Here is a 15,788-nt window from a genome sequence, read left to right as displayed (position 1 = left end):
CCAGTGCTGTGTCCAAAGCCATGTATCTAAAAGAAGGATGGGAAGTCTTACATGAATGAAAAATAACTAAAATAAATGCAGAAAACTATATATAAATATTTTAAACCGTCAGCCTGTAGTGTCTTGAACAACATGAACAAATGTGAATGAGAAAGCAGAGAACAGAAAGTATCCTGTGCTCTGGGTACAGCCAGTCACTGGTCCTCAATTCCATGTGTCCACTCTCACTTTGCCAAAGTGAAAAGATTAACAAATTTTCTCTCTCAGGGTGGAAAGGCATAAAGAATGTTGAACTTGCACCACTAATGGATACAAATAATAAATTTCACCCAGCTGTAGGCTACCGTGTTTGATACGCGAGTGCCTGCTCTTTACAGGGTCCTTCGGTCCTGGATTAACAAAGATAGTACAAATTATATGATATACTGTGATAAATGCAGTGTTTGTCTGTTAGAAATGGATTAAATTATACATTAGTCAACATGGTGCTGGCGGCAGATTACTTGAGCTGAGAATGTAGAGATGCCGTTTTTGGTGTAGATGGGCACGATGGTGCAATTGGGCAGAGAAACAATTCAACAAGGTTATGTTTGGTGCTCTGCAATCCATAATCTCTCTGAAGTGGAGTTCAACCAATCAAGGATGATTTCTAACAAACTATTATGAAAAGTAATTGGAAAGAAGACAATTACTGTATGTCATAGTATGAAATAAAGTACTGTATGTCATTTGGATATGGGTCCAGAAATGCTTTATTTCCAAGTTAGAACTTGTTTTCTATTCCTCTACATAGTACATTAATTATGGATAAGACACAGGAACAGAACATACCAGCATACTGCATGAAACCCTTTTTATACATGAAATGTTCAAAATGCCCTCTGTTAGCACTGATACATGCACCAACCCGCCGTCAGCACATCTGGAATTCAATGCAGACAGTGCCTCAGGAACTGAATTTTGAGTAACAGAAAATGGTTTACAAGGGTGAGAACAACACTGAAGAGAAGAGAAATAAAATCAAGGTCACTATTAGGTGAGTAGGAAAGCTACAGCTACAACAAGAGATAAGAACAAAGTAACAGAAGTGGATGACTGACTACATTCTAGATCTGATGGAAAAACATAGGAAAGCAAAAGAAAAGTAAAACTGTATCTACAAATCCTGTATCAAATTAAAAGAGAGATAATGAAGGCAAAGAAAAACTGGGTGAAAGAAAAATGCCATGAAGGAGAGCCTTTCTCAAAAGCATGACTCCTTCAACATGTATTAAACTGTGAAAGAAGAAATTGGAGCATTTCAGACAAAAAAGACTAACTAGCATCAAGGATAACTTGGGTAAGCTGATAATAAATCAACAAAGTAAGCTAAAGAAGTGGGAGAAATATGTTGAAGACCTCTTTAATAATAATCAACCAGTTATTACTTCAAGATTTGAGTAGTCTGGCAGACCTAGGATGTTGAAATCTGAAGTAATTCACATTATACAGCTATCAAGAGACAAGAAAGATGTGAGTCCAGATGAATTCCTGCTGAACTTCTTAATGAAGAAAATATTGATAAACTATAGAACCTTTTCAGTGAAATATGATACTGGAGAAATCGCTGAGGACTGGTTGACATCTACTTCCATTCCCTTGCCTAAAATGTCACTATCTAAATCGTGCTGTAAATATTGTCTCATCAGCTTAATGAGCCCTTTACTAGAAATATTACTGAGGACCATTTTTCTCAGAATAAGCAAGAAATTTGAAGTGAATCTAGGAGACTCTCAATTTGGATTCACAAATGGATCTGGTAGGCTACTTGAGGGATTCTATTGGGTATAACAGTCCTTTGATAGGAATACTGGGAACAAAAGTAAATAGGTGTATGGTATATGCTTGTTTTATAATTATGAAAAGGCATTTGATTGTGTCAAACATGATGATCCATCAAGTTATAGCTTTAAACAGAAACTGATTTAAAAGACATAAAATTTACTGAAAACCTCCATTAGAAACAGATGATTGCGGTAAAGATAGAAGACATTCTGACAAATCCTGGTAGAAATCTATTAAGGGGTCAGACAATGTTATGTGCTGTCCCTTTTACTGTTCAACCTCTACTCAGATATCTATATATATAAAATAACTTGTCCTGACTGACTGACTGACTGACTGACTGACTGACTGACTGATTCATCATCGCCGAGCCAAAACTACAGGACACAGAGAAATGAAATTTTGTAGATAAATTGATATTAACATGTGCGTGTTCGCTAAGGGAGGCTTTTTGGATATCCCATCGCTAAGGGGGTGAAAAGGGGGGTGAATTTTTAAAATGAGAATATATATATCTCAAAAATTTAAAAGTTTACAGACGTAAAAATTGGTATTTAGAATCTCCTTTAAAAATAAAGGAACACGTATTTTTTTGCTTTCGGAAAATCCCACTAAGGGGCTGAAAAAGGGGGGGAGAGGCGTTGAACACCTTTTTATGAGGAGACTTAAATCTCAAAAACTGGAGATGTTACAGACATGAAAATTGAACTTTGGAATCTCCTTTGAAAATTAAGAAACACGTATTTTTGTGTTTTTGGATAATCCGATGAATAGGGGGTGAACAGGAGGGACAGACGGGGTGAATTTTTAAAAAGACTATATCTGAAAGTTATCTCAGACACGTAACGTATTACAGGTTTGAAAACTGGTATTTGGAATTTCCTGTAAAAGTAAAGAAACATACATATTTTTTCCCCCGAAAAATCCACTTAAGGGGAACTGAAAAAGGGGGTGAATTTTAAAAATTCGCGTTTCTACAGTATATCTCGAAAACTTAACATGTTGCAGACGTGAAAATTGGTATTTGGAATCTCCTTTAAAAATTAAAAAAAACCTTTGGTTTTTGGTAAAACCCCTTAACGGGGAGGGGGTTGAAAGAATTGAAAATTAGTTGAATTATTTGTATGAGGATGTGTATATATATATATATATATATATATGCCTATACCAATCAATCTACAGGTGTTACAAACGTGAAAAATGGTACTTGGAATCTCTTTTAAAAATGAAACACGCATTTGGTGGGGGAATCAACTTGATGGGGGGGGGGGGGGGAGGATGAGGATATGAAAACGGAGATGAATTAATTTTACGAGGATACATATATCTCAAAAACTGAAAATGTTACAGTCGTGATAATTGGTATTTGGAAGCTCTTTTAAAGAAACGGGTACTGTTTGTTTTTGGAAAATTCACTTGAGTGGGGAGTGTGAAAGGAAGTAAAAAAATTGAATTCTTTTTCTGGAGAAACTTATATCTCAAACCTGAAGGTTACAGACGTGGAAATTGGTATTTGGATCTCCTTTAGAAATAAAGAAACACGCATTTTTTGGGTGGGGGAAACCAACTTAACGGACGGAGGTGGAGTGAGAAAGGAGTTGAATTCTTTTCGTGAGGATACTTATCTCTCAAAATCTGAAGATGTTACAGACATGAGTTTAATACTTTGTATGAGGATACTTATATCTCAAAAACTAAAGATGTTACAGATGTGAAAATTAGTATTTGAAATCCCCTTTAAAAATAAAGAAACACGCAATTTCTGGGGAAAATCAACTTGGGGCGGGGGCGGTGAAAAAGGAGTTTAATTCCTTTTTATGAGGATACATATATCTTAAAACTGAAGATGTTACAGTCGTGATAATTGGCATTTGGAAGCTCCTTTATAAATAAAGGAACAATTTTTTTTTGTTTTTGGAAAATTCACTTAAGGGGGAGTGTGAAGTGAGGTGAAAAAAATTCCTTTTATGGAGAAACTTATATATCAAAAACTTAAGGTTACATACGTGGAAATTTGTATTTGGAATCACCTTAAAAATAAATAAACACGCATTTTTTGGAGGGCTGGGATAAAAAAAGGAGTTTAATTCTTTTTATGAGGATTTTTATATCTCAAAAACTAAAAATGTTAAAGACGTGAAAATTGGTATTTGGAATCTCCTTTAAAAATTTTGAAACACGCACTTTTGGGGAGGGTGAAAGAGGAGTTGGGCCGCGCCTGTGGTGTAGTGGTTAGCGTGATTAGCTGCCACCCCCGGAGGTCCGGGTTCGATTCCCGGCTCTGCCACGAAATTTGAAAAGTGGTACGAGGGCTGGAACGGGGTCCACTCAGCCTCGGGAGGTCAACTGAGTAGAGGTGGGTTCGATTCCCACCTCAGCCATCCTCGAAGTGGTTTTCCGTGGTTTCCCACTTCACCTCCAGGCGAATGCCGGGATGGTACCTAACTTAAGGCCACGGCCGCTTCCTTCCCTCATCCTTGCCTATCCCTTCCAATCTTCCCATCCCCCTACAAGGCCCCTGTCCACCATAGCAGGTGAGGCCGCCTGGGCGAGGTACTGGTCATACTTCCCAACCGACCAAGTGTCTGAAGCTCCAGGACACTGCCCTTGTGGCTGTAGAGGTGGGATCCCTCGCTGAGTCCGAGGGAAAAGCCGAACCTGGAGGGTAAACAGATGATGATGATGATGATGATGATGAAAGAGGAGTTGAATTACTTTTATGAGGATACTTATATCTCAAAAACTGAAGATGTTACAGACGTGAAAATGAGTATTTGGAATCTCATTTTAAAATGAAGAAACACGCATGTGTTTTTTTTCGGAAAATCGAGATAAGGAGTGTGGGGTTGAAAATAAGTAAATAAGGAGCTGAAATGTGTTTATGAGGATACTTATATCTCAAAAACTGAAGATGTTACAGACGTGAAAATGAGTATTTGGAATCTCATTTTAAAATGAAGAAACACGCATGTGTTTTTTTTCGGAAAATCGAGATAAGGAGTGTGGGGTTGAAAATAAGTAAATAAGGAGCTGAAATGTGTTTATGAGGATACTTTATCTTAAAAACTGAAGCTGTTGCAGACGTGAAAGTTGGTATTTTGAATTTCCTTTAAAAAAAAAGAAACGCATATTTTTTTGGTTTCGGAAAGTGCACTTAAGGCAGCAGAGGGGTGGAAAGTGAAGAAGAAGAAGAAGAAGAAGTTGGATTATTCTTATGAGTATACATTTATCTAAAAAAACTGAAGGTGTTACAGGCATGAAAACTGGCATTTGGAATCTCCTTTAAAAATAATGAAACAAGTATTTTTTTGTTTTCGGAAAATCCAGTTAAGGGACTGAAAATAATTGGAAAAGCGGGTGAATTTTTAAAATGAATACCGGTATATGTACATTACATATCAAAAACTTAACATGTTAGAGACAAGAAACTTGGTATTTGGAATGTCCTTTAAAAATACAGGAACCTGTACCTTTTCGTTTTCGGAGAAGCACTTAACGGGAGGTGAAAAGAAGTGAAAGGTATTTGAATTATTTTTTATGCGGGTACTTATATCTTAAAAACTGAATATGTTACAGACGTGAAAATGGGTAATTGGAATCTCCTTTAAAAATAATTTTTTTTTTTGCTAGGGGCTTTACGTCGCGCCGACACAGATAGGTCTTATGGCGACGATGGGATAGGAAAGGCCTAGGAGTTGGAAGGAAGCGGCCGTGGCCTTAATTAAGGTACAGCCCCAGCATTTGCCTGGTGTGAAAATGGGAAACCACGGAAAACCATTTTCAGGGCTGCCGATAGTGGGATTCGAACCTACTATCTCCCGGATGCAAGCTCACAGCCGCGCGCCTCTACGCGCACGGCCAACTCGCCCGGTTTTTAAAAATAAAGAAACGTGCAGTTTTTGTTTTCGGAAAATGTCTTAGATGGGGGTGAGTGTGAGGAAAGGACTGATCAAGGGGTGGAATTCTTTTTATGGGGATACTTATGTATATCTTAAAAACTGAAGACGTTACAGGTATGGGAATAGGTATTTAGAATCTCCTTTAAAAATATAAAAACATGTATTTATTTTTCGACTTGAGAGAAGACTGTTTCTCACATGTACAGCTCTATGTCGCATAGTCCTCTTAGCCCCAAAAGGTAATACCACAAACATGGTTTACAAAGAATTTCTTGGATAAATGAAACTCAATTTTTGGGTAAGTTTTTATACTTCAGGAATTTTCAGATAACATCTTAGTATAATGCCGAGGAACGATTACTTTGATCAAATTACGAAATCCACGCGAGCGAAGCCGCGGGTAATTGCTAGTATTAAATAAGAGAACACTAGCATAGGAAATAAAGGTTAATGGACAACCAATATTACAGGCACAAGATACCTTCAAAACCTTGCTGTACATGGACATATCTTCGCAGCAGCACCTCCAGTGTTTTTTGATCGGCCGGGTGGCTTCACATCTTTAGCAACAGCTCCCGCCGACCCTAATCAGCATATAGGCTGACTCCTAGTTGGATGTTAGCCTCCCCACTACGCTTCACCATGACTACCATCACCACCACCACCACAACGACTTCCGCCCTCACCTTTTCCTCCCACCCTATGACGACTATTACGTCATCCCATCCTACACCACTTACGTCCACATTTTTCTCCGTGCCACAAACTTTTCCTCAGATCAGTGTTCCACCTCCTCGCTTTCTGCACCGCTGTTCACCAGCTGTCTCTTCGTCTGCACAGCCACCATCTACGACACCGTCAACTCCAGCTGCGTCAGCATTGGCTGCCCGTCAACCACCATCACCGCCATCAACATCAGATACCAACACAGTCTTCAGCTGCATCGTTCACGGTGTCAGCCCACTCATCTCTGTAACAGAAGTCCAACGCCAACTACGCCTTCACGCCATACCAGTCTGGAGGGCATTTCGGATCTCCAACTCCACGGGCCCAACATACTTAGTGCGCCTACAGCTACCCACTGCAACAGCCGTCGACCATCTCATCGCCACTGGTGCCCCCATCTACGGTTGTCTCCATAACGTTGAACCCTCTCGTTCCCCTTCACAATTTAGACACCCCCTCACCACACCACGTTGCCGCACCCGGCCTGATTATCCTTCTTTTCAACCACCGCACAACGTCCATCCACCATCTCCCCCATTTAATATCTCCTTCCCACAGCCAACAACACTCGAACATCTCCGACAACTCACAACTATACTGTATCATATCACCTCCACACTTTACCACCTCACCCTTCCCCGCAAATTCCATTTAAGCACTCCCATATAAACGTCCATTTCTTCCCATCTCCATAACCAAGAGACCCCATCTTCTCTTCTCAATAAATATTTACATCGCTTTACCCATCCTCTTCATTCGGTCACATCGCACTGCTCTCTTCACATCTCCCGGCCCGAGCGAGAGCATCACTCTCTAGAGGGCCCGCCCTGCCCTTTGGGCGGGGAATGAAAACGTGAAAACAACAACAACATTACAACATATTATGCAGATGACACTGTGAATCTTGTTGAAGATATTGAGCACATATAGCTATTTGCTAAGAAATTAAATACAGTGCACAAAGAGATGGACATCTATATATATAAAATAAGAGTTTTGTCTGTACATTGCTCAGAATTTGAAAATAATGGTATTTCTGTATCGGTCATGTCCATAGTAACAAGAAAATGCACTTTTTACTTTTCCGTAATGTCTGTCTGTCTGTCTGTCTGTCTGTCTGTCTGTCTGTCTGTCTGTCTGTCTGTCTGTCTGTCTGTCTGTCTGTCTGTCTGTCTGTCTGTCTGTCTGTCTGTCTGTCTGTGCACGCATCACGAGAAAACGGTTGAAGAGAATTTGATGAAAATCGGTATGTAAAGTCAGGGGATGAGCCTCTACAATCTAGGCTATAAATCATTTTACTCACGCTGAGTGAAATGGTAGTTTAGGGGAAGGCCTAAAATTTAATTCTCAAATATTGTTGTTAGTAGTCCTATCTTGATGAAAATCGGTATGCAAAGTCAGGAAATAAGTCGCTATAGTCTAGGCTGTAAATTATTTTATTCACGCTGAGTGAAATGGTAGTTTAGGGGAAGGCCTAAAATGTAATTCTCAAATATTTCTTATTAGAGGTGTAATCGATGAATGCTACATAACTAAGGTTATATAGTATTAAATTCCCTATTATTCATGTCTTATACATTGTTACCGTACTGGCTATGATCACAAAGATATTCATGAATTTGGATTTTTGTTACTAAGTCCATATCAGCGCCGAGTAACGAGAAAATGGGTAAACAGTATTTAATGAAAATCGGTATGTGAAGTCGGAGAATAAGAAACTACAGTTTATGGTATAAAATATTTTACAAATCACAGAGTCGAAAGAAAACTAAATGTGAAGGCCTACAATATAGAAAGATCATAACATTGATCAACAATAACATTACATTGACCATTGTTTGTCGTGATGTGCTTTGTGTCTTCTGTTGCCCCTCGTCTCCGGTAGATAGGATTACTGCTGCGTCCAGAGTATTTTTATTTGGTTTACGTTGCACCGACATAGATATGTTTTATGGCGACGATGGGATAGGAAAGGGCTACGAGTGCCTTAGGCTTTAATTAAGGTACAGGCCCAGCATTTGACTGGTGTGAAAGTGGGAAACCACGGAATACCATCTTCAGTGCTGCCGACAATGGGGTTCGAATCCACTATCTCTCGGATGCAAGCTCACAGCTGCGCACCGCGAACCACATGGTCAACTCGCCCAGTCGTACAGAGTGTAACAGCCTGTCTGAATACTGATGGGAAGTAGCTGGGGAGTTAGATAACTTTCTTCTTTAGCATGCCATTCCCCTGGCTTATAAATTTTCTGATACTACTGGTACGTAACACACTGGATCATCATAGCATTCGGGCTATTCAATCCCTACTCTGAGGCACTGATTGGAATGAACAGTGTGCATATTTAGCGGAATAATGGCAGATGAGTGTTCATGGCAATCTGCGGCCTGCTCATCCCAGCTCTGGAACTTTGGACTATTAGATTGGCACCGCAATCTAACCGCAGCACGTTCGTTAAAAGTGATAAAACGTGTGGCTTTCCATTTGATCGAGTATTTTATATGATAGCATTGCTTTTAATCGCTACATTCATACTTACGTTTTTGTAATGACCTTCATTGATTTCAGGTTAGGAAAACCACAAAGTCAGTCTTTCTGAGAATCCCGTAGCGAAGCACGGGTACATCAGCTAGTTAATATATACATCAGAAAAACAAACTAAGTGATTTCCAGCAAGTTAATGAATAGAACTGGTTCCTTAATGATAAACCAATCCAACAAGTAAGCAATCCTCATCTGAAAATTAAGATATGTATTGAAATAGCCTGAACGACTTTCAAGAAAACATAATCATTGGTTAAATTTGGTCTGCATTGCTCTATGGGGTTGAATCTTGGCCTCTAAAGCAGAGCACAATTCACTGGCTGAAAGCTCTGGAAATGTAGCTGCATACAAGAATGATGAATATGTCTAGGGTCCAACATGTCACCAATGAGAGAGCATTGAGAAGAACAGACAGTAAGAAAGAACTACTAGTGACCAATGTGTTGCATGATGAGGAATATAATTTATACTGAAAGGACAACAGAGTAGAGGGAGAAGGTGAATGACCTGTTTCAACAACATCAAAGCATGGGTAGGAATAAGAGCTATAGAACAGCTGCACCATCTGGCAGAAAATATAGAAACATTAGCTGTAGTGATACCCAGAATTTGTGAGACTAAGAAGGCATCAAGATGACGATGATGTGGGACAAACTTCCAGCACCTCGGCATCTTTGAAAACCATAAAAGTAGTTAGTGGGATGTAAAACGAATAACATTATTATTAAAGAACATAGCTTGATAATCTATAACTTTGGCAATATGTGAAAATGTGAAGTTTATCCTAGTCTACTGTTACTCTCTCTACCCATAGGAGCCTATCATTGTGTTTGTATCCTCCTTCATAGCTTCTTATCTTTCATGACATGTTTGATATCTTTTTGTTCCATTTTCATTACCTATTCTATATCATCTATCAAAGAGACTTTTCCTTTGTGCCTGCAGACCCACCTGTGGGCTATGGACGTCCAGACGAAGGCAGTCTTCTGAGTAATTATCAGCCTCTGCAAGGAGAGATTCATTTTTGAAGACATTCTTCAAGGTGCGGTGGTGTGATACCTGCATTTGTTGACAAGCTGGGCCATTTGATGTTGCATCCAGTACACCATCCCAACGAGTTAACTTCTTTGGTGGCTGAAACAAACACATCAGGATAACATTATTCAGTAGGCACCGGTGCTTGTTAAATATTTCTGTACCGTAAAACGGGATAACTTCGGCCACTTTTTCGTATATTTTTAAAAATAAAATGTGAAATATTCCCTCTAATTTCCTGAAAAAAAGAATATAAATTCTACCATGTTTGTTCTTCATTTTTAAATATGAACATAATTCTCATTGTTATCCAGTAATGAATAATGATTATCGAAAGAGTGGCCAGAGTTACCCCGTGTTTTGGGGTAATTTCGGCCGCCATAAAAATAACTCAAGAAACGATATTTTCTTCAATGTAATGTTACTTCGGCCACCATGAATGTTTTTTAAAAACCTGCAAAATGCCCATTATCAACAATCACAAACAAATTAAAATGATTTATGGTGAAACAGGTGTATGGTGATAAAATTCACTTTTTCCCCAAAGAAGAAACTATTTCATTTAGCCTAAGCGTACAAGCATTGTATGATATTACAAATTACATGTTGCATTGCATAAATATTTGTAATGGTACAAAAGATAATAAATAAAAGGTACGGAAATCATAAAACCCAATTGTATGGAGAGAAAAGGCGGTCGCAAAGAAGCAATCTTGTAGACTGTCCTCATAATACATTGCCTTCTAAATTAGAAAATATCTGGGCCTTCATCAAGTTCTTAAATGTGTACCGTCCATGTCAACTGATATCCGTCTATTTATCATTGAAAATGGAAACTGTCTTTCCCCTCCCTGTCGGGATAAACTTCCCTGTTTTTATTGTTATTGTGCCTTTATTAATCTCTTCTAAAGCGTTCTTGAAGTAAACAGGATTGTAATTACAATATCCGCGGCCGCGTAATGTTTTCCTGTACGTTCTTGGCATGGCCGAAGTTACCCCAGAAGAGGACAACTTTTATCACAAAACTATTCCCTGAAAAACCTATTTGAATAAAATCAGTCAAATTGTGTTTTTCAGTTACCAGACGAACTTACATTTTGACCCCATAAACCACTGGAATGAAGAATCGAATGCTGGGGCTAGAGAACAGTTTGTTTTCCACTGTTACCAGACAAGACAATAGTCGGGGCTGCGAAAGAAATCGATTGACTCAACAATGAACCCGCCAATGTTATTTGGACTACCGAGTGTTGATAGAGCATTGTATTGTATGTGCATTTTAGTTGTTGCAAGTGGTTCATCTTTTCCAGTATAGGAGGCAGGAGAAAATAAGTCTTGCTATTCTTCAGTGGCCGAAGTTACCCTGTATGGCCGAAGTTACCCCACTTTACGATAACAAACAATTGTCAATGTTTAGTTCCAAAGACAATTGTTGTAGTATCATGTATGCAGCTTGGAATATGGTGATTGACAGCCCTGAGTAGGCCTACATGTTAGTGTACCAAATCTGACTGATAACCCATATTGATTACAAATTGATTGACGTCTAACTAAAACTATGCACATCATAAACGTGTGTACATGCAAGCATATAAATGGTGTCCCAATATAAATAAAGCATGGCATTCCCCCACCTCTTCGCTTAACGCATTGCTGCAGATAAACAGCCCACTACAAGACTATTGTGATAGAAATGGGCACAGTTGTATATGTGCCTTCAACACTAACCCTCCCCTCCTTTTCAGTATGGTACTGAAGTGGGGCAGTGTTGATTGTTTATGTCGGGACACCATTTCTGTGCACATGTGTACACACTAGCGACTATTGTATATAATGTAACAGTTTCTGTAAACACATATGTAAGAGAAAGCTCCTTCCAAACTATGCAAGTGAAAGTCCTTCGAGAATACTCTGGAAACACATCAATGGACAGCCCGTGACTCGGCGTGTATTACCCCTAAACTCATGTAATTAATAAGGAGTTGTGTTAAAATGCATTGTGTAGTTGACCTAATGCAGCATGGATCGTGATTCAGTGAATGAGGTGCACTAGATCGCTCTGGTGGCTGTCTTTAGATGAACCTCAAAGGGACTCAGCACTGTTTGTGGCATCAGCTAGATGGGGCTTGTGCTTGTTGCAGTATACTTGCACTGATCTGTGCCATTTCCAAGTGTTCCCATATGCATATCAAGTATTTGTTGTCTGCTGTTGGTGCCAGGGAATGGTAAGTTGGTAAGTGCATTCTTTGATTTTAATAGAGTGGTCAGATTGTGACATTTTTAAATTAATTGAATTTTATGAAAATGATCTGGGATCTGAAGCACCTGTCATACCATGATCATAAAGAAGTACATAATGTGTGGGAGAGGATAGAGGTGCCATTGGAATAAGATGATAAACAGTGCTCTATTAAGGCAAAGAAAAATACTTTGAAACTGCCACAGAAATTACAGTAAGCCATAAAGACTGACAGCGGGAAAAGAAGAGGAAGTACATTTGAATGTAAACAGTAGCAATTACAAGCTTACCTTGCCTTACTTTTTAAGGAGAAGTCATCTACTAGTCTCCTTTGTTATTTCTTCTTTTTTATCAGCAGAGGATTTCTACATGATGATTTTTTTTTACCCAAAGCAATCTGTGACGAGGTACACTGTGCAGAGTGTACTGTGTCCAAAGTTATGCATGATGCTCTTGTAGCTTTTGCCATCTCGCTTCCAATGAGCTGACTTGTATCAGGTGAGCTCGATTAATGTCAGATTGTCTAAGCTAATTCAGCCCGCTTTGCAGAGCGCAGATCACAGAGCTGGTATAGAGTAGCGAGCTAGCTTTGAGTAGCTTCTAATCTGGACCACGTATATTTAAATGATTAGAATGCTGATAGTTGATGTTACACATTCGGTTTCAAATTGATGTCATGTTAATGACACAAATTATATAGCAGAACTGCATATTAGATGTCGTAAAGGTGAAACATATCTTTCTGAACACTTGATAAATCCATACATTTTCTAACTACTAAACACATTTCACTTAAAAATGTGATCTTGCTGTAGCACAGTACAAAAAATCTGGGTTGAGATGGAGGTTGCCAGTAAGGCCGCTATTAGCCGTGGGCAACTAGTGGATTTAAGTACCGGGCAATCAGTGGCGCAACTTGTGAATACTTGCTCGGTTCATACCGGGGAATAGCCAGTTGAGAGAATGGCGTCCTACGAATAACTTCTTCTTGAGCATCTATTAAAAAGGAAAAACCGAAGGGTTAGGAAAGTGCGGAAACATCCTATATTTGTTTCTCGGCTGACTAGAGGATTATATTATACATTGTTTGACGATCTAAATGGGGATGACAGTAAATTTTTCAGTTACCTGCGCATGTCAAAGTCGTCATTTTGCGAACTGCTTGGCCACATAAAAGAAGAAATAACGGGAAACGACATACGACTAAACAAGTGTTTCCCAGTTGAGCTGTAATTCACTAATAGAGCCATATAATGGATCAATGGTACTTGTAAATGTAAACGATTATTGAATTTATATGGGCATTACATACTGTGTTACCATATAAGAGTAGTAAACGTTTTATAATACTCACACACCGGGAGAGTTGGCTGTGCGGTTAGGAGCGTGCAGCTGTGAGCTTGCATCCGGGAGATAGTGGGTTCGAATCCCAGAGTCAGCAGCCCTGAAGATGGTTTTCCGTGGTTTCCCATTTCCACACCAGGCAAATTCTGGGACTGTACCTTAATAAAGGCCACGGCCGCTTCCTTCCAACTCTTGACCCTTTCATATCCCCTCGTCCCCATAAGACCTATCTGTGTCGGTGCGACGTAAATCCTCTTGCAAAAATATATATATATATATATATATATAATACTCACCTCAAGTTCTTTAAAATGCTGTTCCAAGAATTCAGTGTTTTTATTTTGTCAGTGTAGGCCTAAGCTTCAGTTCTGGAATCCCAAGTGACCGGTTTGCATTCTAAGTCAAAAATGGTCTTCATTATTTATTTGACTTTCAAATTATTTTGCCATCTCCTTCATTTGCTGTTGTAGTTTATTTGATGTCTCCATCTTCAATAAATAAACTATCACAATAAGTAAAATATTCACTCTGCCACAGCACAATACCAAACAAGGTAATGAAGAAAGATAATGGTTAGGTGGATCGCTGATTCAATTGCGTTCCATCGTCCACATTACGTCAAGCTGGTGTGAGAACACGAACTTGAGTGACGTTTCCGTATGCACGGGGAGGTACATCCGGCGACTAGTTGCGCCACTAGTCGCCCACGGCTAATAGGCTACATTTACTGCAATGCCCCGTCACGCAGTTGAGCAACTAAAAGTCGCCAGAGCAGTCGCCGGCTCAGATGACGGCCGGCAACTAGTTGCTCAGTTGCGCCACTAGTCGCCCGCGGCTAATAGGCTACATTTTGATCCAATGGTCCATGACTCGCCAGAGCAACTAGTTGCACCACTAGTCGCCCACGGCTAATAGCGGCCTAACTTATTGGACCTATCTTTAAGTAACCTCAATGTATTAAACTTTACAGTATAAGAACACAGCACAAATGAGAAGTGTAATAGCCATGCAAAACAAACTTACTCTAGTAGTTCATTTACATTATGATGGCTAATTGTACCACTCTTTTTGGTGATGCCTGATCTTGCCTAGCTGAAATATTTTTCAGTAGGACAACTTGTTGCATGGATTGCTAAAATTTGGTGCTGTCAATGATATGAAGTAGATTGTCACTGGCAGTGTGGCTATTGCACAGTCCAACAAACATGTGGTGCACTGATACCATGCAGGGACAGCTATTGAGGGGTATTAGGTAAAGTGGCATAGTTATTTTTACCAGAATTATTTTTAAAATTTAGTTTCTTATTACGTATGTTGCTTCTAATAGAAGTCATAAACATGTGGTTTTCCCCAGTTCTCAGAAAGTTTGTGTACTGAAATAACAGGATGGATGATAATGCATATCAAGAATTATTTCAGATTTATATTCAAGATACCAGACTATCAGACAGTTGGCCTGGGACAGGAGCAGATGGAGAGAGATACGGTCTCAGGAAACCTGCCAAGAGACAGAACTGTTGATGATGTTAATGTGATTCAAAAACATTGGACACTTTTTAAACTGGTAACTGAGGGTATTATTTTCAGATGAGCAGAGAATGAGAGTCTGCTATAAAAACACAAGCATACAATTTTATTTATTTATTTTTTTATAATTTTTTATTTTATGTCGCATAAGTCTGGCTTCCTGCCTATGCTCTGTGTTCCAGTAATGAACCGTGTGCTGTCTCACTAATCAACGAGTGTGCCACTCTGTTCTGTCTGATGTGAGTCTGTGGACCCATCCTTGTGAGCTTGCCATTGCTGTGATTTGATTCACTCAGACTGTTGAATGGACTGATACCAGATACATTGCTTCGAAGCATACACTTAGTAGTTAACATTATTTTAAATATTTTAAATTCATATTATGAATCCTGTGTTCTCCAAGACACATTGCTTAAGAAATGAAATTTCTATTTTATATTCCAATCATGTCTCTTTCACTGATGCTAGATAGTGTATGGTCTCTGTAAATTTCATAACTATATCCAGATTGGTCGGTATTCCAAATTACAAAGATCTTGCCAGTGAACTTGATACCAAATGCAGTCGTAGAATTCTCCATTTCTTCTTGCGATAGAGAATGTTCGTAAATTGGAAAGTGGGTAAAATCTGTGACTTAACAAATCCGGGT

At 39.1% G+C, this 15,788-nt stretch overlaps 1 protein-coding gene across 1 annotated transcript in view; it reads right to left on the bottom strand.

Moving 5' to 3' along the window:
- Positions 1-15,788, bottom strand: part of LOC136866224 (esterase E4) — a 113,956-nt gene that overhangs the window by 70,714 nt on the left and 27,454 nt on the right. Inside the window, exon 3 of the mRNA XM_067143008.2 lies at positions 9,946-10,128. Coding sequence (XP_066999109.2) covers positions 9,946-10,128 — 183 coding nt within the window. The remainder of the gene's footprint in view (positions 1-9,945; positions 10,129-15,788) is intronic.

Source organism: Anabrus simplex, chromosome 3, assembly GCF_040414725.1.
Source record: "Anabrus simplex isolate iqAnaSimp1 chromosome 3, ASM4041472v1, whole genome shotgun sequence".
NCBI classification, from domain to species: Eukaryota; Metazoa; Arthropoda; class Insecta; order Orthoptera; family Tettigoniidae; genus Anabrus; species Anabrus simplex.
Note: the sequence above shows the minus strand (reverse complement) of the source record. Positions and strands in the feature narration are given on the sequence as shown.